Source organism: Sceloporus undulatus, chromosome 3, assembly GCF_019175285.1.
Source record: "Sceloporus undulatus isolate JIND9_A2432 ecotype Alabama chromosome 3, SceUnd_v1.1, whole genome shotgun sequence".
NCBI lineage: Eukaryota > Metazoa > Chordata > Lepidosauria > Squamata > Phrynosomatidae > Sceloporus > Sceloporus undulatus.
Genome location: NC_056524.1, coordinates 216,509,517 through 216,535,934, shown reverse-complemented (window position 1 = coordinate 216,535,934; position 26,418 = coordinate 216,509,517). Strand labels below are relative to the sequence as shown.

General features: G+C 39.6%; 1 protein-coding gene across 1 annotated transcript in view; it reads left to right on the top strand.

The window, feature by feature from the left end:
* UGGT1 (UDP-glucose glycoprotein glucosyltransferase 1) overlaps positions 1-26,418 on the top strand; it is a 70,745-nt gene that overhangs the window by 29,700 nt on the left and 14,627 nt on the right. Inside the window, 16 exon segments of the mRNA XM_042458505.1 lie at positions 2,042-2,173; positions 4,799-4,820; positions 4,823-4,861; positions 6,905-6,979; positions 11,987-12,010; positions 12,484-12,578; positions 13,603-13,809; positions 14,106-14,237; positions 17,988-18,118; positions 18,566-18,661; positions 19,341-19,443; positions 20,900-20,979; positions 22,467-22,656; positions 24,265-24,423; positions 25,488-25,573; positions 25,966-26,050. Coding sequence (XP_042314439.1) covers positions 2,042-2,173; positions 4,799-4,820; positions 4,823-4,861; positions 6,905-6,979; positions 11,987-12,010; positions 12,484-12,578; positions 13,603-13,809; positions 14,106-14,237; positions 17,988-18,118; positions 18,566-18,661; positions 19,341-19,443; positions 20,900-20,979; positions 22,467-22,656; positions 24,265-24,423; positions 25,488-25,573; positions 25,966-26,050 — 1,656 coding nt within the window.

Genomic DNA, 26,418 nt, shown 5'->3' with positions numbered 1-26,418 from the left:
CATCCAGCCCATTACCGCCTGAAGACATTCATTGAGAGAAGAGATGCCATCGGAATTCGAGGCCGACGAATGAGATACAGAGAAATAGATTTGGGTGTCATCAGCGTACTGATAACACCCAGCACCATGACTCCGTATTATCTCACCCAGCGGCTTCATATAGATGTTAAATAACATCGGGGACAAAATAGCCCCCTGAGGAACCCCACAAGTGAGGTACCTCTTACTGGAGCTACAGTCCCCGAATAGCACCCTTTGAGACCTGCCCGAGAGGAAGGACCTGAACCACTGCAGAGCAGTGCCCCCGATACCTAACCCCCTCAGGCGGTCCAAGAGGATGCCGTGATCTATAGTATCAAAAGCCGCTTTTACTCCTAGAAGCCCCATGTAGCATGGCCAGTTACAAAACGAAAGATTTCCAAAGTCTGAGATGTCCAATGGAAAGGTTCTTTTCCTGTTGCTGTTTATACCTTGGACAAGAGTTCTTTGTGTTAAAAGAAGAGATGGATAGCAGTGGTTGGTTCTACAGAGGTTGACACAACATATGCTGTGCTTATATGGTGTGGTGTCATCCTTTAGTGACCATAGCAAAGGGCAGACACTACACTACACAAACATAAGGAAGTTATCCTGAAACCATAACACGTGTTAATTCTTCTTAGTCATGGTTTTGTAGGGGCTTATTTATTTCACCTTCAGCTCTTAATTTTTTTTCTTAAGGGAGTAGTGGGCACTTCAATATTTTGGGAAATATAGATGTTGAAAGAACAAATAGTGAATGTTTCATCACAAGAATAAGTGCAAATTATAACCAAGCAGTTTTCAATATGTCCATTTTTGTAGTTGCATGCCTTCAGGTCATTTCAGACATATGGCAGTCCTATGGCAAAGTTACCACAGGGTTTTCTTGGCAAGATTTGTTCAGAGATTTTTTTCTTTGCCTTTCTCTGAGGCTGAGAAAATGTGACTTGCTTAAGGTCACCCAGTAAGTGTCCATGGCTGAGCATGGTTTTGAACCCTGGTATCTAGTTTTGTATGCCAAGCTCAAACTACTATGCCATGCTCGCTCTATAGCCATCTGTACCATGTGTTTTACATATTCAGGTCAGGCTGTAGGCATAGGTTTTGCACTAAATACTGGGACATAGTGGTATTGTATGCTGTAATATGGTAGATACAGAAACTAAAAAGCTGCCTGTCATTCCAACCCGGGGAAGACATTAGGTAGATAGATGGTAGGTAGCTATAAAAAGACAGCCTACTTCTGTCTGATTTTTTTATTTTGTTTTGCTTATGATATCATATAGGCTTGGGATATGCCAAAGACTTGGAAGAGGTCATGTTGTTGGAAGAACAGAACTTCTGCACTTGTTCTTGCTCTCTTTTGTCCACTAGGAATGAGATAGTTTAGGCAAGGAGGGATTAGGATTGTCTGTCTGTCTTCCTTTCTTACTTGCTTTTGTTTCCTCTGTCAGTCAGGTATCCCAAAAATGTTATGAGCAGCCAACATTGTCTTGTTCAGCCAGGGTTAATTGACTGCCCTCTGTTGTAAAAGAAAAAGAACAGGCCTAGACTGCACCTCTCTGCTCTTTTGCTCTTTGATGGGGGAAGACATGCTGCAACATGTCTCCCTACCATCTTTTTCTCTTTTAGATTTGTTTAAAAAGGGTTAGTTCTATCCAATAATTTATTTCCTTAATAAATGTTCCTCCTGTTGAGGATTCTAAAGTTGTTTTTCTTTCTGCAATTTGATTCTTTCAAACTCACCATCATAAGATGAGTCCCGTCACTTACTGCAGTAAAGGCTCAAGGAGGCCTTTCATTCCTGTAGTAATTTCTCACAATGCATCTCCTCTAATACAAGTTTGAGCTGAGGTGAGAAGAAAGAGAACAGTGCACCAAGTAGTTGTTGTTGGTAGCGTGAATGCAAGTATTATGGGACAGCAAAGGTGAGAGTGGGAGAATAGGTGATATATTAATGATTTCTTGAAGAAGAGGACAAGAGGTTGTGTATCAGATGCATTTCATTTTTTCTCCACAGATATATAACAAAGTAAATGCAGGAGAGAAACTGACAGTGGAGCATGTGGTTAGTGTTCTTGGGAAGCAATATCCTTATGTAGAAGTTAATAGTATCTTAGGAGTTGATTCTGCGTATGATCAAAACAGGAAGGTAAGAAATTTCTGTACACTGTCTGCAATTTTTGACCCCCTCCCCAACTCTTTTTATGCCTTCTGTGATATCTGTCAACTGTTCAGTATAGTGATGAGCAGAACAGAATGCTTTTTTTCTGAATTTCACTTCATAACACTTAATTTCACTTCATAACACTTTCAAAGAACATAAATAAATAAAATTAATTGTTTATTTATTAACCGCTTTTCCCAAGATCAAAGCGGTGTACAAGTGTCAGTAAAGACAGTCAGTAAAAACAGTACCACAATTCACATATTAAAAATACACATTAAAACGAATTAAATCCAAAAGCATAGTTAAAAACATACAGTAATAATGTTAAAATCATGAATATCAATACGTCAGAGTCAATAGGGGAAAGATAATCTTAGAAGGAATTGGGAGTGTAGGCTTGTAGGAAGAGGTGGGTTTTTAATGCCTTTTTAAAGGCTTCTACTGTTCCACTAAGGCAGATCCCTTCAGGTAAGCCATTCCACAGAGAAGGCGCTACTGCCGTAAAGGCCCTTTGTTGAGTAGTCGCCAGTCTCACCTTAGGGTGATTGAGTAACAGTTTTCCTGTAGTCCTGAGAGTGCGGGGAGGATTATGCCAGAAGAGGCGTTCCCTCAAGTAACCTGGGCCCAAGCCATTTAGGGTAACATTCCCTGTTCTGTTTCATCTATGGGCAAAGCTGATCCCATAGTCCTAATGTGCCTATGGCTACCATGTTAAGACTTCTGTTGATGTTGGCATAGTTTTGAATTCTTTGCAGTCAGCCCGGAAAAAGCAGAAAACATGAGAGTGGCTGCATAAACACTACTCAATTATAGCAAAACACAATTATTCTTATTATTATTATTATTATTATTTCTTATTATTATTCATTATTATTCACCTTTTATTTTAGCACTGTAAATTTACACAGCGCTGTACATACAATCTTCTGTTAGATGGTTCCCTGCCTCAGGCTTACAATCTAAGAAGACACAACACAATGGAGAAGGGAGTGGTGATGAGGAATGGGATCAGGTCCAGCAGCTCTCCACTCCAAGGGTCTGGACCAAGGCGGCATGGACTGGAGGCATGGAGGAGGGCTTGGCTTCTTAATGGATGCATACTCCCTTAAGGTCCCTTGTCTTCCTCTGTCAGCCTACCTGGAAGTGACCATTCCCATCAAGGCCTGCAGGGGAGCGTACTACAAGATTGTCAATTATGTGATGTTTCATAGAGGTTGTCTAACACCAACCCACCCCCCCCCAACCAAAAAAATTAGATTTATTTTTTCCGTCATGAAAAAAACCTCTAGGAAGTAGTGTTTGGTTTCGGAGCAACAAAGCCTTTTTTGGGGCTTCTCCTGAAATAGAAAAAGTGTGGGGAAAAAACATTCCAGAAGTGTCTGGACCTGATACTCTGTCCCACTGACGATCCAGGACAGTTAAAATCCGCCAGGCAATGCTCCGTGTTTGCCATCCCTATTGCTAGAATCTTCTTAGGGAAGGATTTCAGGTCCGTGGGATGTTCCGAAGAGCAGGCAAGATTTTAGGTGGGATAGCCACTAACTTAAATGTTTCGTAACTCTACAGCTGTTTTTTCTACTTCCATCCATTCCACTCACACACACCTCTCAGAGTACCATTTTAAAATGGTTAGGTGGTGATTGGACAATCAATTGATTAGAAAAATAGCTGTGGAAAAGAAATACTCTAGTTAATGCTAATCATAAACCTATTATTTTTGCTAATAAAGAATTTAGATTTTTGTAAAGGTGTAAATACATCTTCTCATTAGATGAGTTTTTGGGAATGCTCTTCTTGAGATTGAAAACTAGATGTTCATTTACTGTATTCTGTTGTGAAATCTAAATATTCTTAGTACATGAGACTAAATAATGAGACATTTTGTAGCGTTTGTTTCAGTTTTATTTTTACTGTTTATTTTATTTGTTTTTACGTTGTTTTTGTTAATCCGATTATTCAGTGGCCTCTGCACCCACTACTGCTGTTAACGTTATCATTCTTGTTACACATTTACAGTAAATTTTTTAAAAAACCAACAGGCACAACATGTCTCTGATGACTTTTGTGAGAAGGCAAAAAGCTTTTGCTAGATGCTTACTGCCATCTCACAGAAAACCGAGATGATTTACACTGACAAAAAAGAATGCAAGTTTTCCATGAACTAGCGAAAAGCTATGGGAAATAAAGGTTCAAGCCCCATGCATGGGCAATTGAGGAGTGTCCACAACAGGACAAAGCATATCGTATAGCATCTTTTGGTAATAATCTGAGTTGGAAGAAGAAAGGCAGTGGGGTCAGACTGCATGATTAACTGCACCTCTGAAGAATGCTTTAAAGTTTCATACAAAGTGCTGGACATAATTACAGTTATGTAGAGAACAAGATAAGATTTCCCTCTTTTAAGATTATATATCAAGGCTGCTTAAATGTGACATATATGAAATTTCAGGTGCCAGACATTTGTGTTTTAAATAAGTTTAATTGTGAGAAGCATTGCACTTTGACACCTGATTTATTCATCAACATATTAGTGTGTGAGGTTGTTTACATGAAGTCGTAGCATTGGGGGAAAACAATTATATTAGTTGTGCCATTTGTATATTTCAGGAAGGACGTGGTTACTATGAACAGACGGTGTGGGCCTCTCCCCTATAGTGCTTTTTAATGGATGCCCATTCAAAAAGAACACTTGATCCTGATGACCTAGAAACAGTGACAATGCATAAATACTGGAAACCCCTAGCATTTCCAAAGAGCTTATTATTTGGTAAGTTAGTTCTTTTTACTTAGCGTTCAAGGAGATACTGTGAGCTTGAGCTGTGGGACAAACATAGAAATCTAGGTAGCTAGTTTGTGTGTTAGTGATCTTTAACTATCAATAAGTATTAATCCCCCCCGCCAGACAGCCACCATTTTTGAAATGATGGGGTTTCACTATAGTTAATGCTATGGCAGAGAGACTTGCTGTTTCCTGACTAAATCAGATTCCAGGGTTGCCATAATATCTCATCAAAATCCTGGGCAGGACTGAAAAAGTCCTATCGTTTGTTTTGTTTTTGAATCAATTACTCTTAAAAATTGTTCTTGTTTTTCTACACAGATTCTAAAATAATGCTTTTAGCTTAGAATCTACATGTTTATTTTCCGGGTGAACTGTCAAATGATCAGATGTAGTTGAAATATAATGAACCACCCTGTTGTTCCAAGAAATCAACTCACGAATCTTGTGTCTGAGAGAGAGTATCTAGATTTTGACTGCAACTGTAAGGCACACTTTCTGTTGTACCAATACAGAAGTTTATTGATAGGCCATTAAGTCATGATTTGGGCATGAAGCAAAATCTATAATTTAGTTCATGCAAGAGCTGCTGTCCCTGTTCTTGTTTTTTGACAGACATGAAGATGAAACTGGAGTCATCCATTTCTGTTTTAAACTCTATGCTTTGTTTCTCTGCCCAAACAAGGGCAAACATGGTTAGCTTCAACCTAGGATCATTTTTAAGGCCATATTGTTTTGTGTAAACCTTAAGGTGGTGGTGATGAGGGAGAAGCACATGATAGAGTGAGATATGCTTAAGTAAATGGGCATGAGAGAAGCACAAATTCCTTCCATGATCCTCATTGTCCCACTCTTGCTCTCCCCCCCCTTTCTGTATGAAAGCATAAAAGGGAGAGAAAGTAGGAAGAGGAGACGGGTGTGGATGGTCAAAGAGTGAGACAGACACACAGGAAAGGAGGGGGACTAAATGGACATATAGAGAATTAGAACATGTGGAACAAGAAGTTGGGAGAAAAAGAATGTGGCTTGGCTATGCCCCCCCTTTCTCTATCTAGTTTCATATCTCCCTACATCTCCTTCAGGTACAGATTTTTCCCATCTGAAAAATTCTTAATGCCACATTCTATAATGGGTTTAAAAATACACCCTTTCTTTTAATGTGGAAGTCAAGTTTATTGTAGAAACTGCTTTTCACACAGTATTGGGAGAAGCATAAAAATATAAATGCTCTCAATGAATGTTAGGTTCCAACTGGAAACTTGTACTTATATAATGAGAGAGCCCTACATTCTCATCACTTACTGTGGCTCTTTCTTGACCTGCCAAGGTTACATTTGCAGGTTGTTGGATGCCTCCAGTGCAGTTCAGTGGGTTTTGCTGCCAAGAGGAAAATTGGTAAACTTCCCTTGTGACATAGAAGCAGTTAAGGCATGTGTTGAGGGTCTCTTTACATTCCAGCTATATTGGGCAAAGGTGTGTGTCCATGACTGACTACATAGAATACAGCACAGTGGTGAACCTTTTAGACGACCCGAGTGCCCAAACCGCAACCCAAACCACCACTTATTTATTGCAAAGTGGCATACCCTCCTTGGCTCTTCTAGTAACAATACTCTGGCAAAACTCTGTGCTGGGACGATGGCACATGTGCCCACAGAGAGGGCTCTGAGTGCCATCTCTGGCACCTGTGCCATAGGTTCGCCATCACTGACCTAGAATCTGGATTATAACCTACTCAGAAGCTTGAAATATATAGACAGTACATACAGATATGAATAATATTCAACTTTTGGATGATGATATAAACCATGTATGGCTTTAAGTGCCCTATCTGATTCTAGCATCCTATTTTTTCATGTTTTCAGGTTTTTCTTAATGAAGGGGTCTTGGTGTGTAATTTTCTTGACGCTAATCTATGTGGATGACTATGCTAGATTTACATTCTTGGATTCCAAAGAAACCAGACAGCTGCAGTTGTTCCAACCGCATGACTTACTTGACCAAGAAAGGTAAAGATATGAGATTTTCAACTCTTCTCTGTATCCACGATGTATCTGTGATGCAAAGTGCATGCTTACTGTTCTATTTCTACTCAGGTCTCTTTGTATTGGAAAGGAAAAGCATTTTCTTAAAGGTTACTGGTGAATAGTCTTTCCTTTTGCTAGCTTGAATCTCATTTTTGTCCATTTGCTTGGCTCCTAACATGCAGCCATTTAGCTTGATCCATTCTGTAGCTTGTTAGGTAAGGCAAGAAGATACTATAGCTACACCTTCAAAATGCAAGCAGTGCAAGTGTTTGGACTCATTTTGTCTGCAGAAAGGTTGAATCCATCGGCTCTATCGATGGCGGTCGGTAGAGAGGATTTCTGCCATCATAGGGCCTGAACAGCTGGCAAGCAAGAATCCAGGATCTGGTGGAGTGGGGGCTGCACACCTGACTTGTCCGATGTGATGTTATGCCGCACGCCTGACCAAATGGCAGCCAGTATCATGACATTTCTTTGTGTAGCGTTTAGCGTGCTGCACCACATAAATGCGAAAAAACCAGCAAGGGCAGCTTTTTGCGTTCTAAAAAGGAGGGCATTTGCTTCTTCTTTTAGAGCAGCAAACTGCTGGATTGGGTGTGGCTGTGGTTGCTGCAGCCCCAATCCACCCCTGAAAGGGGTGCAGGACACTGCTCTATCGGTCTGTTCAGCCCATAGAGCACTGAAAGGGGCAGTTGTTAGCCCATACTTTCTCCAACCTAACTCCCTTTCTCTTGGAAGATCTACTCAGAACATTGAAGGGGTGATGGTGTGAGGTTTTTTTAACCATATCCTGACTCAGGAAGTGCTTCTGCTGGTAAAGCACACCAGGATCCAGTTTTTCTAGGTTTTTATTGTTTGATATTTAAAGGTCAGTCACAGCAATTGCATGGGAGCCAGACAGAATCAGTACAGATTGGTTAGCAATTTGAAATATAAATATTTGCATAAAAACTTGTTTCCATCTAATTTTCAGGCAAGATCAACTTTTCTTCCTGGAAATTGATTTTTTATTCATAAGGCCCAGTCTTCTATACATGGAACAAGACTGAATAGGTATATTCTTAAGTGTTAAAATGGATTGCTCCTGCATATTTTGCAGATATATTATACAATTTAAACTAATTTTATACAGGTTAGAATTCAAAGATACAGTGGTAAAAGGGATAAGAATGACGAAGCCTTAAGAAATTGCGGTTACGAAAAAAATCCGTGAAAACAAATGTGTTGCCGGGTTACGAAGGTTTGTTTCAGGGTTACGAAAAAATTTTTTGGTGCTTTTCGGCGCTTTTTGCACGACAATCGCGGCTTTCGTATTAGCGCTATGGGGTTTTTCGGTACGAAGATTTTGGGGTTACGAACGCGGCGCGCGCTGAACGAATTAAATTCGTAACCGGGGTACCAATGATAGCGTGTAGTAGAAGTAGAACAGTACATACGCAGGAAGTGATGAAGAAGTTATGAAAGTCATGCTGCAATTTCTCTTCAATTAGTCTGAAAGGATACAGATCTCTCTATGTATTTATCAAGTTAAACTGCCATGCTTAAGAGGCTGTCAGCAGTGATTCCCAATTCTGGATCTTCAGGTGTTTTGGACTTCAGTTCCCAGAAGCCTCAGCCCTTGCGCAATGGTTCGGGATGCTGGGAAGTAAATCCAAAGTCACTGGAAGGCCAGAGTTTGAAAATCACAGTTACTCAACTGGGGAGGTGTGTGCTTGCAGGAGATCCTGTGCTGAGCAGGGGTTGAGCTGATGGTCTCATGAGACTCCCTTCCATGCTATTATCTGTTATCCTTAAATCTTTCTGTATATTTAAAAACAACCTAGAAACTGATAGAAAAACTCGCATATGAACAAAGAAGTCCAGCATTTTGCCTGCTTGGTTTACAACATGAAAGGTTTATCTACCAATTATTTTTACTTCACTTCTTTTTGTGAACCCACCCATAGTCGCGGGGAGGGTTGCCATAAGGCAGGACCTCCACAAATGGGACAAATGTAGGACAAATGTACGGGCCATACTTTCAAATGTGGACATGTTTTTTAAAAATGGAGGACTACATGCAAAAATTGCATATTTTTTTTACAAATGTATATAAATTGCATGTTTTTAGCATTGCTCCAAATGGAGGAAATTTTTGGCACTTATTCCGACCGACAGAGAGCTCGTGAAATGTTACTTCTCTTTTGCGAAACACCCACACCCGCCCCCCCCCCCAATTCCTACAAGAACATTTCCCACTCCACCAGCAGGCATAGCCATTTGCAAAGACCACAGGCTCAGACCCCTTGTGCCATGTGCAAACTAACATTTCCCACTTCCCAAGCAGGCATAGCATTTGCAAGACCACCAGGCAGACCATCCTGTGCATTGCAATCACATTTCCCACTCCCCAAGCCTCTTAGGAATTCCCCCTTCCACCTTTTCCTTGCCCCCCAACCCCCCCAACCCCTCACCCTCTTTTTCCCAGGTATGTCTCAACTTAGGGAGGGATTTATGGGACAGATCCAAACCTTTTTCTAATGGGGGCAAAGCCTTGAGAAGCCCTGGACCCCTGAGAGACGAGGAGGGGGGCTAGAGAGAGGAAGAACAGCAGAAGAGAAAGAAGAGCTGAGGAGGGTGTCAAAGATAAGGCAACCGAACCACAGAGGAGGAAGAGGAGGGGAAGAGGAGGAGGAGAAAAAAAAACGGAACAATAATAAGAGAAGGAGGAGAAAGAGAAAGGGGGAGCAGCTCGCCTGAGTGTAAATTCCTCCCTGCTCGGATGTTGCCCAAATAAGGAAGCAGAGGGCTGGCCAATAGAGGCAGGGCAGTGCAGCAGACCCCGCCCCTGCTGGGTTCAGTCCTCCTGCTGCTGCTGCTCCAGGCATGCTTCACCAGCAGCACTCTATAGAAGGCAGGCAGCAGCCCTGGGAGCTCAGAGTTGGGCAGCCACCCGGGGGCGGGGGCGGGACGGGACCGGGCACGGCCCCCAGGGGGCGGGAAAGTCCCGCCCACCAGCGTGAAATGGCAAGCCTAGTCAGGGGGTGGTTCTTTTTTATGGAGAAATGTTAAGGAATTTATTGGCACTGTTTTAACAATGTACCACAGTTACAGAACATGCTCCCCTGGAAGGCTGATAGGAATACCGGGGCTTCTGTCACTCTGCATAGTTAATGTAGTTTGACATCACTTTAACTATCATGGCACCATCCTATGGAATCCTGAAATTTGTAGTTTGTTGTGGCACCAGAGCTCTCTGACAGAGAAGGCTATATATAGTGGATCCTCCCCATATGCGGAGGATCCATTCCGGACCCCCGTGTATGGGGGAAAATGTGCACGCTCAAACCCCATTTGTTTTAATGGGAGAGTGCTCCCATGTGCAGTGTGTTGCGCACGCCGTAATAACTCCCGTGGCTTAACCTTCTGCATATCATTAAAGCCGCATATGGCGCAGGCACACTTTATTTCACAAAACTACAAGTCCCACAATTCCATAGCATTGAGCCATGGCAATTAAAGCAGTGTCAAACTGCATTAATTCTGCAGTGCAGATGCCACCAAGGAAAGGGGGTAAAATATGCAAGCTGTGTGTGAAGATTATCTTTCATACATTATAGTTATTTAGTCTGTTTTTGTCAATTGTGTTTTGTAAAGTATACTGTATTTTTTAATTTCAATAAAAACTAGAACCTTTAACTAGGTAAGAACAAGCTCTTAACAGGGCACTCTCCTGAACAGAGAGTACATGAGTAACCTGCACTAGATAGTAGTTACATTCCCCCTGAAAGACAAAAGAATAGGTTTTTAGCTTGATGGTTGTCTTGAACTCCACTTTGTTTTGTCTCAGATGCTGTCTCTGGTCAGAAGTTCTTCTTTCTAGCTTTGCTTAGTATTACACTTAGGTCCTGTTCTTGATAACTTTGGCCTGGATTCTGTTACTCACTGCTTGTTTTCATCTGGTTTAGACTAGAGTCCAAAACACACTGCAGAAATAATCCAGTTTGAGATGGCTTCAACTGCCCTGGCTCAATGATAAGGAATTCTGGAAACTGTAGTTTTGTGAGATATTTAGCCTTCTCTGACAGAGAGCTGTAGTATCACAATAAGCTACAGTTCCCAATTACCTAGCACTGAGTCAGGACAGTTAATGTGATCCCAAACTGGATTATTACTACAGTCTGATTTGGACCTATGAAAAATTCTCTCTGGGTTAGGTATCTTCACAAGCATTGTTATGTTAAGAAGTAGAAGATAATTTTAAAGATCCAAATAATAGGACAACTGTTATAGAAAATGGTCAAGGCTGAGAAATACTCCCACTAGTCCACAGCAACTTCGGCTTGATAGAACAGAGAAGGAGGAGACCGAGATCAGATGAAAACACAGACGTTTATTAGAAAGTTGGCAGCTCCAGAAGGAATTCACATTCCAAGAGGTTCTGGAGCCCTGAATAAAGGCAAATGGTTTCTTTTTATAGGGGTTCACACAAAGAGACCCCTCTAATACATCTCATTGGTCATTACAAAGTTTAAACTTACAATCAGGACACAGATACATGCATAATAGGTTTGAGGATATCACTAGATGTCACTTGTGAAAATGCAGAATTTCGTATGTCTTAGGACATTAAAGTGGAGCAGATACTAACTGATGTAGATCCTTCTATGTCAAGTTAGAAATCATATGGCATAGCTGGACAGGAATAAATAGGATGCTTGTAGGAGCCTATCAGGTACACATATATCCCACAATTCCATAGCATTGGGCCATGGCAATTAAAGCAGTGTCAAAATGTTTCTAGGAGAAATAAATAAGGCTTAGGGTGTGTACTTAGCTTCAGATGCGGCATGAAATGATAATCTAAATTACTGTTAATTTTTCTGGGAAGAATTTAACTGCCTCTAACATTTGTGGTTATTTGTAATAACCCAACTGTGACTCCTGGATAGGTCTGTTTTGTAAATTAATTATATTTTTCCCCACTCTTTCCTGTTTTACCTCTGTCAGGAATGTCTTCCAAGGAGATTTATGGTAAAGATCTTCAGTGCTTTTCTCTGCTTTATATTAATAAACATGAATATTTAAGGAAGATTCACACCTCTTACTTACTGGCCTTAGAACCTGTAGAGAATGGAAAAAATGGATTATTTTTAATTTTAAATTTCTTGGTATATAATATTTTGGGATACAGATATCAAAAAGTTTGATTATCCTCTGATGGGAAAGCAAAGTTGTTTGCAGGTTCTCTGAGATTTTCCCCCTCCCAATAAATTTCTTAATAATATATAATATTAGAAACAGAATTATGCATGCGTCTTTTGTATTATTTTGAAAATAAGCATAGTTTAACATAAATACTGTTAAACACTAAATATCTTTAGGATATTTATGTGTGTTACTTTAAGTTGCTTTGCATGTCCCCAGCATGAAATGAAATAATTCATTGTGGTAAGATGAAGATTTTTACTTTTTCTTGAATTAATGGATTATTTTTCCTTGGACAGATGATTCTTTTATAAGGCCAGTAACTTTCTGGATTGTTGGTGACTTTGACAGACCTTCTGGAAGACAGCTTTTATATGATGCTATCAAACACCAGGTATGTACTACCTCATGACATCAACATACATAAAAAACTGAGTTCCACTACTTGTTTTTGTGTTGTGATTTTCAGAGATAGATTCATATAACTGTTATGCTTTATACTTTTAAAAGGAGAATAGCTACAGCTCAAAAAAGCACATTTTGCTACATCCTGAGATCTCTTTGCATCAGGCTCACCCTAACCTTATTATGGTTGAAATGCTATACACCCATGCCAGAAATGAGTCCTGTAGAACATAGGAATTCTGAGCAGACATGCATGGGATTCTAGTGTAAGCCTCCAGTATTACATCTCCTTAATACTATTGCAGAATAAAGACTAGGGCAGTCTTCTCTGACTTGATGACCTCCAGAAACATTGGATTACAGTTCCCAGCATTCCTGACTATTGGCTATGCTGGCTGGATCGAGTAGAAATTCAGTACATTTAGAGGATATCACAATGGGGCTTTTTATCAACACCCCCCTCTCTCTCATCCTTTTTGCTCATAATCTAATCTGAAGAAGAGTTCTGGGAAACTTGAAAGCATTCTCACATCATCATAATTTTTTCTTTAATGAATATGATATCAGCTAGAATCTGTTTTGGTCAAATAAATAGCAATAGCACTTACTTTTCTATACTGCTTTATAGTGCTAAGCACTCTCCAATTGGCTCAGAATGTGTTAGCCAATTGCCCTGAACAAGATGGGCACTCATAAAGGATTATAAATAAAGGATTATTTTGATTACATACCTATTTTTAACCTTAAAGGCAGAACTAGTTAGGTTGCTCTCTGGTATCACATTTTTTTAGAATAAATATAGATAAATAGTAGTTTGTGTTGCTCTGTCTGCTTTTAAATGGCATACTTTGCTTCTGGTTGTATGTATTTCTGAAACATGCTAATATTTGGAAAAGAACATCTATGTGGTGTTAGGATTTAATGCTAAATTCATGTTTGTTATAGTACTCTACATCTACTGTGCTTCAAAACTATACCATGCTGTTATAACACACATTTCATTTTTTGTGCAGAAATCCAGTAACTATGTCCGGATTGGAGTGATTAACAACCCTACTGAAGATCCAGCCAGTGAGAATACAGTTATTGCTAGGGCCATCTGGGCAGCCTTGCAGACACAAACATCTAACAATGCCAAAAATTTTATCACAAAGCTAGCTAAAGAGGAGAATGCAAAAGCACTGGAAGATGGAGCTGATGTCACAAAATTTGCTGTTGGGGTAAGCATACGTCCTGGCTTCTGCTGTGAGGTACACTTGTATATGGTAGTAAGAGCAACATTCTTGTGTTTTCTTTTCTGACTGAGGCTGATTTCTCAGCTTGGTTATTCCCAGCGTTTCTCAGAATTCCCTGGACAACATTTCTCAGAATCCCCTGGGCAAACTTACTGTGGGAATATGTGAATTGTAGTCCAGCACATCTAGAAGTACCAGGTCAGGGAAGGCTGCTCTAAGATAATCAGTTAATTTTGCGGAAATACATTGCCTTGTCTCTTCATTCTTCTCCTCCTTCTCAGGGTATGGATATCAGTATTTTTAAAGCTGCCTTTGAATCTTCTAAAGTGGATTTTATCCTGTCACATGCTATGTACACCAGGGATGTTCTTAAACTGAAGAAAGGACAGAGGGCAGTGATCAGCAATGGAAGGGTGAGAAAACTGTACTTTTAAAATGAGATGAGGATACTGTTTTACTTGTAGTAATGTTTAGTTACATGTTTAGTCCACTGAATTCCTTTTACTGAGGAAAGCTTAAACACTTAAATTAACTGACAACTGGTTAAATATATATGAGTGTCAGTCCTTTGGTCTTGAATGTGGTGAATGGACAGTTGAAATCAACAGTGTATGTATTATCAATTATTATTATTAGGAATTATAATTATTAATATAATTATTAGAAATTATGGTAGGGTTTCACAACTCTAGAAGTTGTGGAACTTCAATTCCATTGAGCTCTAGTTGATCTGATCCATAGTGAGGCATGATGGGGAGAAGTAGCATCAACATTTGCAGAATGGAAGGTTCCCCACCTCTATATTATGGATTTGCGAGTTGTATTCAAGACTAACTCATTTTATGTAAAGTACTACCCAGATTTAAAAACTTGGTCAGGTGATGGAGAATCCCCCCAAAATGTAATGGGATTGAGAACTAACTGTTCTCCTGTCCCATCCTCCATGGCAAAATTCAAAACCCTCTAGATGTCTCTTGATACTAGACCCCGGAATTTAATTGATCACACCCTTTGATCCAGTTACGCACCAAGCATCTTCATTTTGTTGGTAACTGTTCAAAATGGTTTTCAGTCATCTGAAGGAGAAACTTTTCCAGATGAATTAGATTAATCTCTAATATTGGAGACCTAGTAGGCCAAAGAATACTATGGTGTGATTTCTGTGATTATACTTCGATGTTCTATATTAATCAGATATATTCCTAGTATGAGAATTTAATAGACAGCTGTACAGTTTATGAAGACTGGAGGCAGTTTGCTCTGCTTGCCATAGAATTCTGTTTTTCTTAACTGATTTCCAGAATTGGAAAAAGTTACTTTTAGGGGCTACAGCTTTCACAATCTTACAGTCAATTTGGCAGCCACCAAACAACCTTGTGTTAAGTGATGACTTCACCTCACCTGGCAGAACAACATTATAAACACTAATGATGGTTCATAATGACAAGTTGTAGCATACTTGCATTGGTTGTCAGTTTCTTTCAGAGCCCACTATATACAGTATACTCATGTATAAGTCTAGAAATTTTAGTCAAAAATTTGACCCAAGAAACCTGAGTCGACTTATCCATGGGTCAATGTAAATACTGTACTTTAACTCTTATTTAAAAAGGAACCATCCCCTGGTGAAAGGCAAGAGTATAATCTGAACACCAACCTCTGTCTATTCTCTCATCTATCCAGTCTTTAGTATGAGCACAAAGAGTTATACATGATGGAATTTTGCAAGTTCTTTGGCATTGCTTTCATTTGCTTCACCCTTTGGTGGTAATAATAATAATAATAATAATAATAATACACTGGTCCCCCGGGTTACGAAATACCCAGGTTACGAAATTTTCGGGATACGAATAAATCCCATAGGGATTTATTGCTTCGGCTTACGAAGGTTTTTTCGGGTTACGAAAAAACCTCTGCGCTGTTTCAAATGGAGCCGCGGCGCAGCCGCGGCTTTTCCCCATTAGCGCCTATGGGCTATTCGGCTTACGAAGTATCCCGGGTTACGAAAGCGGCGGCGGAACGAATTAATTTCGTAACCCGGGGTACCAGTGTAATTTATTTGTATCCTGCCTCTCCCATTTGAGGATTGAGGTAGATAATAGCAAGGAAAATTATAAATACAAAGTCACAGAAAAAAAAATAAGGAAACAGTCCCTGAAAACTGCCACCCTTCTACCCTCCCCCCATCAATACAAAATAATAACAAAACATTTAACTGGAATAATATCAGTTAAAACAGTTTGGCGAGAAGTGACAGCAATATGACAATAATGGGCAATAATGAGGGGGGGGCTGATTAACATGGGTGGTTGATTCTGTTTTAGGAGAGGTTAGTTTGGAAAGGCCTGCTGGAAGAGGGTCGTTTTTATCATCTTTTTAAAAGCGTCAAGAGATGTGATCTGACGAACCTCCTTTGGCAGGTCATTCCAGATTGTTGGAGTGGCAGCTGAATAGGCCCTCCGGGAAGTCACCACCAGTCTACTTTTTTCCTGACTGCAGTAAGTTCCTCCCGGAGGACCTGAGTGTGCGGGAAGGATTATATGGGAGGAGGCGTTCCTTCATGTAAACTGTATCCAAGCCATGTAGGGCTTTATAGGTAATAACCAACACCTTGTATTGTGCCCGGAAGCTGACAGACAGTGTAAAGATTTTAAGATAGATGTAATTCGGTTGAACCTAGATTTTTCTACGACTAATCTGGCTGCCATATTTTGCACTTGTTGAAGCTTCCGAACATGGTACAAAGGTTGCCACATGTAGAGCGCGTTGCAGAAGTCGAGACGAGAAGTTACCAGTGCATGTACAACTGTTGCTAGGTCCTATGACTTCAGGTAGGGTCGCAGCTAGCAAATCAGCCGAAGTTGTTAACAGGCACTCCTGGCCATCGCATCCACCTGAGATGACAGTTGAAGCGACGAGTCCAGGAGCACCCCCAAGCTGAGAACACAGTCCTGTAGGGGAAGTGTGACCCCGTCCAGGACTGGTGAGCATATCTCCATACCTGGATTGGGTTTACCTATCATGAATACCTCGGTTTTGTTTGGATTCAGTTTAAGTCTATTTTCCTCCATCTAATCCATTACTGACCTCAGATAGTCATTCAGAGGGGAGATGCCCTCCTTGGTCACTGAAATAGCCTGAGACATAGAGAAACAAACTTGGGTGTCATCAGCGTACTGATAACACCCCGCCCCATGTCTCCAGATGATCTCACCCAGCGGCTTCATGTAAATGTTGGACAGCATGGGGGACAGAATGGTGCCCTGAGGGACGCCAGATGTCAGCTCTCTTTTAGAAGAGCAACTGTCCCTCAGCATCACCATCTGGAATCTGCCCGAGAGGTAGGAATGAAGCCACTGCAAAGCAGAGCCTCCAATTCCTAACTCTCTCAAGCACTCAAAAGGATACCATGGTCTATGGTATGGAAGGCCGCTGAGAGGTCCAAGAGTACCAACAGGACCACACTTCCCGTTTAGATCCTTGGTTACACAACCCTAGATTTTACCCTCAACTTACTCATGGGCCATATCAAAATCCATAATTTTGGCCCCAAAACTTGTCCTCGACGTATACATGAGGTTGACTTATAGCTGAGTATATACAATAATTCAAGATGTTGGTGTTATACTGTAAAGCCCTAAACAGCTTTGGCCTGCCTATCTGTAGAATCTCTTGCCTCATTTTGAACCCTGCCCAGGTGTGAAAATCCTTACAAGAAGTCCTCTTAAGAATGCTACTACCTGTAGAGGTCTATTTGATGGGTTAGGAAAGAGCTTTCTCCTATATTCCTTTTAGAAGATGGAATATATTCCACTTACAGGTGGAATCACTTTTTATTCTGGCTGCTTTAGGAAGATTTTAGACTTCTCTTTCTTATTGATATTTAGTGGTTTTATAATTTCATTTGCTTTCAGATATTGTTAGCTGCTATTGTTGAGTGCTATCTTTTTAGTGGCAAGGTGAAATAAAAATGTAATAAAATATATTTGCTGGACAATGTGACCTGTTAAGACTGTGTATTCTTGTTAACCTGCTTGAGTTGTTAATCATTCAGCAGTAATGCAAGTTGGGATATTGTGCATATTGTACAATGTGTCTAATTTATCTATCTCTGTAGCTTTATTTACTGCTGTTGTCTGTCTTACTACCCTGACTTCGTTTAGATTATTGGTCCTTTAGAAGATGGTGAGCTTTTCAACCAGGATGACTTCCACTTGCTAGAGAATATTATTTTAAAGACGTCTGGGCAGAAAATAAAATCTCATATTCAACAGCTAGGAGTTGAGGAAGATCTGTAAGTAAAAATGAGCAACCTATAAACTGGAAGTTAGATGCCTATGTTAATTTGGCTTCTCTATATGTTTTCTTCAGCTATTAGGAGAAAAGGAAACAAAAGAACTCCCTCTCTCTTCCATTTGACAAACTTGTTTGGAAGTTTGAATTCTACGTAATTTCTCCTCATAATGGATCTTATGAACTGTATTCAGTCTTTCTCTTGAAAAACAAGAATTTGTTACCCCTTCCTTCACTTGTAGCCCCTTGCATCCATCTGAAGCCAATCCTGTGGGAGAGTTGGCAGAAACTGGCAGCTCTTGTTCCACGTGCTTAATGGCATGGCACAACTGAATCCAGTCCAATTTGTCTTTTGCAAAAATCACTTCATAACATATAAAAATATTCCTTGATGAGCTTGCTAGCACTAGAAATAATATTTGAACAGATGTATCCTCTCTTTCTTTAGTGCAAGTGATCTTGTAATGAAGGTAGATGCTCTTCTGTCTGCTCAGCCAAAAGGAGAAGCAAGAATTGAATACCATTTTTTTGAAGACAAACACAGGTGAAAAAGAATTTTTACTGGACTTTATGTATATAAAATTAACCTTTTTAGCATAAATTAACCCTAACAAAATCTTGACATTAATTTGGAATTCTTTATTTCTTATTTTGTTGTTGTTTACCACCCTCGAATTGATCTCAACCCATGGTGACCCTGTGGATGAGACATCATGAAGTATTAAGACATTTTTATGGATTACTATTCCCTATGTGCTGACAATTTAATCTGTGTTTAAAGAAGGCTTCGATTAATATATTAATAGCTCCTTAATGTGGGCTTTTGATGATACTACTGTGATGGACTTAAGGGGAAGGCAGGCCTTCCCAGAATAGAGAACCCGGCCTCAGAAAAACGTCTGGGAATAAGTTACTGCTGCTCCCATTGATTGCTTGCTGAGTGATGTTGTTGACCTTCTGGTCAGTTTTTAACTTGTATGTTTTTTGTTTGTTTGTTTGTTTGTTTTTAAATTTTGCATTGGATTTAATACTTTTTAAAGAGGAGGAGGGCACCAGGGATTTTATATGTGCTGTATTTTTAACTTTGTTAGCCACCCCAATTGTTCTCAGAGGGGTGAGATACAAATAAAATTATTATTATTATTATTATTATTATTATTATTATTATTATTAATTAAAATATTCTGTCATGCATATAACTAATTGTCTTTTCTCTTCTTCAGTGCAATTAAATTGAGACCAAAGGATGGAGAAACATATTTTGATGTTGTGGCTATTGTTGACCCTGCCACCAGAGATGCACAAAGACTCACTCCACTTCTTATGGTATAAATCTATTTTTTGATTGAAGAAATCAACTGAACTTAACAATGGATGTTGGTCTTGTTTCACCGCCTCTATTACAGGAGACAGGGCAATCATTTACAGGCTGGATATGAAGCCTACAATTACAGAGTAAATCTTACTGAAGTGTTCTCAAAGAATTTGTATTTAATGTGGTGTTCTTTTAGTGAAAATTTCAGAAAAGATACCAAATGTCACCTTATCTTGATTTTCTTTCAGTGCTGAAACATTTTATCTTTTTTGTTAAGCTTAATATGAAACTTTTAAGAATTAAGTTCCAGTCCATGAACTCCCTTCTGTTAAAGTTTCCTGTGTTGTTTGAGATTGTTTCATATCTGAAAGCAATTGTTTCTTAATATGAAGTAAACTTAAACAGTTTAAAAACTTTACTTAACCAAAATTTAACCTCTTTCACAAGCTCTTCTAATAAGCTTTTAGTTTTTTCTCATAATATTTGCATATTTAGGCTTGTTTTCAATAGGAAAACTTGTAGCCTTTCCCTTTATAAAAAGGCAAAGAAAGGTATTCCCTGTTGACAAGGTTGTGAAGTTGTGTCTGACCATAGGAGGTGGTGCTCATCTCCATTACTAAGCCAAAGAGCCAGTGTTGTCAGAGTCTACTTTGTGATCATGTGGCCAACATGACTGCACAGAACACTGTTTACCTTCCCTCCAAAGTGGTACCTATTTATCTACCTGCATTTGCATGCTTTCGAACTGCTAGGTTGGCAGAAGCTGGGGCTAGTGATGAGAGCTTATCCCATCATACAGTACCCAGGCCTCGAACTGCCAACCTGCCAATCTTGCAGTCAACAGAGTCAGCATCTTAACCACTTGATCCACCATACCCCTTTTCCCTTTATACTCTATGTTTTAAAATAATATTGCTGAGAACCAATCTCGTGATTCTGCTGCAAAATAATTTTTCATCAGATGCATACCCTTGACCCCTGCAATTAATTGTTATTTTTTAGTTATGTTTTTATTGGGTTTAATATGTTTTACAGTGGTACCTCGGGATACGAAATACCCAGGTTACGAAATTTTCGGGATACGAAAAAATCCCATAGGGAATCATTGTTCCGGGTTACGAATGTTTTTTCGGGTTACGAAAAAACTTTTGGTGCTTTTTCGCACGGAATCGCGGCTTTTCCCCATTAGCGCCTATGGCAATTCGGCTTACGAAGGCTTTTCGGGTTACGAAAGCGGCCGCGGAACGAATTAATTTCGTAACCCGAGGCACCACTGTAATGCAAAAACCCAATAAAAACATAACTAAAAAATAACATTAATAAGACTACTCCAGAACAAGTGATAGGAGCAATTCAGCCTCATGAGCCAATATAAGAAGAGTCATTTGGAGGTATGAAACAGCAGGACATTGCAAGAAATGTACACTTACCTAGAAATTTAACTCTATGTATGTTTTCCATTTTAAGGTGTTGAACAAACTAATAAACATGAACCTCAGAGTATTTATGAATTGTCAGTCCAAGCTTTCTGAGATGCCTCTGAAAAGGTGAGGAATAATGATCCATATATTATATATAATAGGAAAGCTAGTACTTTTTTAATGCTGTAAGCAAGTCTAATCACGATTCAATTTGAATCTCTAGCTAAATGTGAATAGAGGTATAAATGCTTCAGGAAAGTTGCATTAAGCTCCTTTCTTGCTGATTCTGATATTGGAAGGAATATGCTTTGTGTAAATCTTAACTTGTTCATAAACCAGCTTCTTAGCATAACCTTTATCACTGTAATGAATCCTGTCTCTGTCAACTTAGAATCAGATTTGTAGAAGTAGCAAGATAAACTAACTGAGAACTAGACCTGTGTAGTGCAGTGATGGTAATGATGGGTTCCTTCAGGATAGTATTTCAGGGAACAAAGAAGCTACTGTTAGATAGGAGAGCATTAAAAAAAAACAACACCCATGGATGTGTGAATGCACTGTCTTTTGAATGTCACCTGCTCTGTTGCCCACATTAAAATACTGTAATAAATAATAAATTTCCACCTTGGTGGAGCAGTGGTTAAATGTTGATACTGCAGCCTCTCACAGCCACAACATTTTGAGTTCAATCCCAGCCAAGGGGCCCAGGGTTGACGCAGCCTGGCAACCTTCCAAGTTTGCTAAAATGAGTGCCCAGCTTGTTGGGGGCAATTTGCTAACAGTTGGGGCCAATTAACTTACACTTAGGGAGTGCTTAAGTGCACTGATAAGCAGTATAGAAATGTACTTGCTATTGCTTCTTGCTAAATTCCTTAGTTAGGGGCAAAAAGAGAATCAAGAAAGCATATCTTTTACTATCTCAATTCCAGTTTAAGTTACGAGATTTCAGTTCAGGTGCACATTGTACTAGGAATAGAAAAAAACCCAAATTTCAATTTTGTTGCTCACAAAACATGTCAGTAGTCTGGTAACCTTTTCTGAGATTTGAAATGCCAGTCAGATAGCTATGATTAACAAGTCTTCCCACTCAGGCATCTGTTACAGCACAGTTTTATATTAAGATACCAAGTTTAAATTTATAACTATATTTTGCTTGAGGGAAGGCTCTTGCATGGCTGAAAGCCTGCAGTTTTGGGCTTATTAGACTTCCGTTTGAAAGGGAAGCAAGTTACCTGCTCTGTTCGTTTGGTACCACTTGTTAACATGGCAATATTTTTGTCTCTAGCTTATGCCAATTATTTCTTGTTTCCGATAGGATGGAAAGGAGTAAGTAATAATGGAAGTTCCATAATTTTCTAAAATTGAGTTTTGGTAGGCTTGAGTTTTGGTAGCAGAAAGAATAGTTGTAGCATCCCCTGAAACTTTGGAATTCATAGGGCTTGTGACAATGCAAATATACTTGCCCAAAACAAAGTTTTATTATTAGATTTACTGAGTAGGGGCAGAGGAACCTGTCAAGATTACAAATGTAAAAGGCTTAACATGAAGAAATATATTGTGGTATCTACAGGCTATAATAATTAATAGGCTGTGATACTGTTTTTACCTTTTAGTTTTTATCGCTATGTTTTGGAGCCAGAGATCACTTTCACAGCAGACAAACTCTTTGCTCCTGGTCCAGTTGCCAAATTTCTGGATATGCCTCAATCTCCCTTGTTTACTCTGAATCTAAACACTCCAGAGAGCTGGATGGTGGAGTCTGTAAGAACATCATATGATCTTGACAATATTTATTTAGAAGAGGTAAGTTCTAATTTACATCTAAATTTGGCAAAGAGTATTCTGTCAGAATGTAAAAGTTTCAGCTAAAGTCTTTTAATTAATTAAAACTAACTGCATAGTAAAATCTGCTTAATAGTGTGGCTATGGTTGAAGGGCAAGCTGCACTAACTCACTACCCAGTGCCAAATGTTGTTTGTTTGTTTCATCACAAGGAAAGCCAAGATGTAGAAGAATCTGAAACTGATATTCAAAAATGTAGCCGTGTTAGTCTGTAGTATCAGTACGTAGAAAGAGCTAGTAGCGTCTTTGAGACTAACTGAAAGAAAGAAATTGGCAGCATGAGCTTTTGTAGATGTTAGTCTATTTCCTCAGATGCGTTTAGTAGGAAGTAGACTAAAGTCTGTGAAAGCTCATGCTGCTGATTTCTTTCTTTCAGTTAGTCTCAAAGGTGCTACAAGATCTCTCTACATACTGAAACTGATATTGTTTAATTTAATACAGTAAACATAAAATGGCTTTGCATATGGTTTTCCGATAATATTTGTGGGAGTTTAAATTATTTCTAAAAGATTCTGCCATGGATGTATTAATGTGATTGCATACTAGCCTACAGAGAAGCTATTTGTGATCAGGTTAAGATTCATTTTGAGTAGGTTACACTGTATCATATTTCTCCTCATATTAATACATACTCCTCATACTAATCCTGTCAGGTAAGCTAGATGGAGGAGCCTTGAGTTGTCCAAAGTCATTCAATAAATATCACAGTTGTCTGAGCGTTTGAACCACAGTGATATTGTACGATACTGACTGTTTCAGGTAGATACTGGACCAAGATAAGACAGTGGGCCCTCCTTATCTGCGGACTTGCCATTTTTGGAATTGAGCATCTACTGATGGCAAGCCCCATGGGAGGGGGAGGAAGAGGAAGGTGCAGCGCGGCATGGTGCAAGGCAGGAGGAAGAGGAGCAGGAGGGAGTGGCACAAGGCAGGAGGAGGAGGAAGGCGAGGCAGGAGAAGAGGAGGAGGAGGAAGTTGTGGCACAGCACAAGGCAGGAGGAGGAGGAAGGTGCGCCACAAGGCGGGAGGAGGGGGAAGAGGAGGCAGGCGAAGCACGAGGCAGGAGGAAGAATAAGAGGAAGAGGGAGAAAAGGAAGGCGGGCACAAGGTGGGAAGAGGAGGAAGGCAAGGCATAAAGCGAGAGGAGGAGGAAAAGGAAGACGAGGTGGGGGGAGGAGGAGGAGGAAGGCGCGGAGCGAGGAGGAGGAGGAAGTGGTGTTGGGGAGAGTTGGAGGAGAAGGAAGAAGCAGTGGGGAGACTAGGAGGAGGAGGAGGAGGCAGCTCCTCCAAAGTGCCATTGTCTTCAATGGTGGGGTGGCCTATTGACCACGCTACCATTGAAGTCAATGGGATTTGAGCATCCATGGATTTTGGCATCTGTGAGGGGATCCGGATTGGATCCCCCATGGATACCGAGGGCCCACTGTATTATGAGCTTTTAAAAAATAATGTTGCAAGATGAAACTAGAGCTGTATCTTGCTTTTCAGAATTCATCTTGTGTTTAGATCACATTTGTCAGTGGTTGATTATTCTCTGTAATGTATGCATTTATTGTCTTTTTTCCATAGGTGGAGAGTGTAGTTGCTGCTGAGTATGAGTTAGAGCACCTTCTTTTGGAGGGACACTGCTATGATATCACTACGGGGCAGCCCCCACGTGGTCTGCAGTTCACACTGGGAACATCAACAGATCCTGTTGTTGTTGACACCATTGTTATGGCCAACTTAGTAAGTGACTGCTTGCCTTACCCACTGTCCTAAAACAGAATGTACTTTGAAATGGAGCTGTCTTCGCTAAATCCAAATGACGACAGGCCTTTTCTTTCCATTGTCATTTATTCCAGGCGAAAGCACAAACTGTTCAGAAACATAAACCTGCCTTAAAACCCATTGTGGAAGAAAGGCGGGAAATAAATCTTTGAAATAAATGCAATTATAAAATGTTCCATGGGCCTTATTGGTATTAGGAGTATTTTCTTGCTTTCAGTTCTTCTACTTCTCTCAGAGTGTATGCAAACAAATTTTAAGTTGAAAAGACTTAAGAGTTTAACCTTAATTCCTGGTGTGCATCCCTGAATAGTTTCCATAAGTAATTGAAATATATTTTTTAAAATAGTTATCTTACAGTAGAAAACTGTGATCAAAAGAAGTATTGGATCAACAAAATGTTAAGTTAGGAGCACTGGAATCTGTACCTCATTGCATTTTTGAAAGAAAAGTACAGAGATAGTCCCTTTTGGAGGAAATTCATAGATCAACTAAAAACTCCTTATTCTGTCCATATGTGCAGCTGGCATCTTGACATTTTAGTGAGAACTTCACATTTAGATTGACATCCTAAAAATATGTAGACCAAGGACGCATATAGCCTCAGCCTTTGGTCCTTCAGACGTTTTGAGCTTTGTCTCCCAGAAGCTTCAGCCTAGATGATCAGTGCTCATAGATTCTGGATGTTGAGGGCCAATACATGTGAAACAACAAAGGTTAAGAACCAGTGGTGTAGGGACTTAAAACATAACAAGTCAATTTAAAATTCTGTCCAAAATATGGTAGATATCCTGTGAAACCTGAATGGAATTAATAATCTTTGTTTATTGGAACCTGGTGTCCCCCATACACTTGTCAGCCTCATGCTACATAGTCATTATGCAATCAAGAAATGATGAAGATCAGCAAGAATGTGATGTTTGGTATTAATACACCTCACACCTGAATGTGGTATTTTTGTACTAATAAATTGTATGTCATAGGTCTGCTTTAGAGTGTTTGTCTTTTCTCTGTCTACTTCACAGGGTTATTTTCAGTTAAAAGCCAATCCTGGTTCCTGGTTTCTGAGGCTCAGAAGGGGAAGATCTGATGATATCTATAGGATTTACAGGTGGGTTAGTTAAAAAATAATTCCTCTGGTTTTTGGCATCTAGTCAAAATCTGTGTGGAATAGTATGGCTTATAAATATGACATTCATGCCCCCTCATTGACTAGCAACAGAGGAGAGTTCAGTCATACTTTTGGCTTTTCTTAATTTCTCTAAGCTAACCAACTGTATGACAGTTAAGTGAAATGTGTAGTTTCACATGCAAATATGTAAACCTGTGCTGAGTTCTTTCTGTATTTTTCTGAAACAATGTTTTGATAACATAAGCTAAGACATAATAACATACTAACTAATAACATAAGCTCATAATAAAAAGTAGGGAAGAATTGGCAAAAGTATAGTATTATACCTATAGTGATGACAGTATTAAATGTTTTGATTTGTTTAATTTTAGCCATGATGGTACAGATTCGCCTCCAGATGCCAGTGATGTTGTCGTTGTTATCAACAATTTCAAGAGTAAAATTATTAAAGTGAAGGTGAGATTGACACAGAAAAATAATATTTTCATTAAAGTATGATTCATAATGAGTTGGATTCAGGATTTTTTCTGTGGAAGTTGCTTGTGCTTGACCTTGGGTGGATTCTCCATAATCCAGCTGACCCCATTCAGAAGGTCTCCCAACTCCCTGTGTAGCATTTTCAGGTGGCTGAAAAACCTGTCATGATGGGAGGATGGGGTAACCTATGTCTCGTACAAGAACATATATGTGTATTTATTGTACTTTAGACTGGTAAACTACCAGAGTTTTCTGGGTATGATGCAGTATATTAAACGATGTTAAATTAAACTAGTTCACCATAAATAGAAACAGCATGTCCTAAAATCAAGATAAAACTATTAACA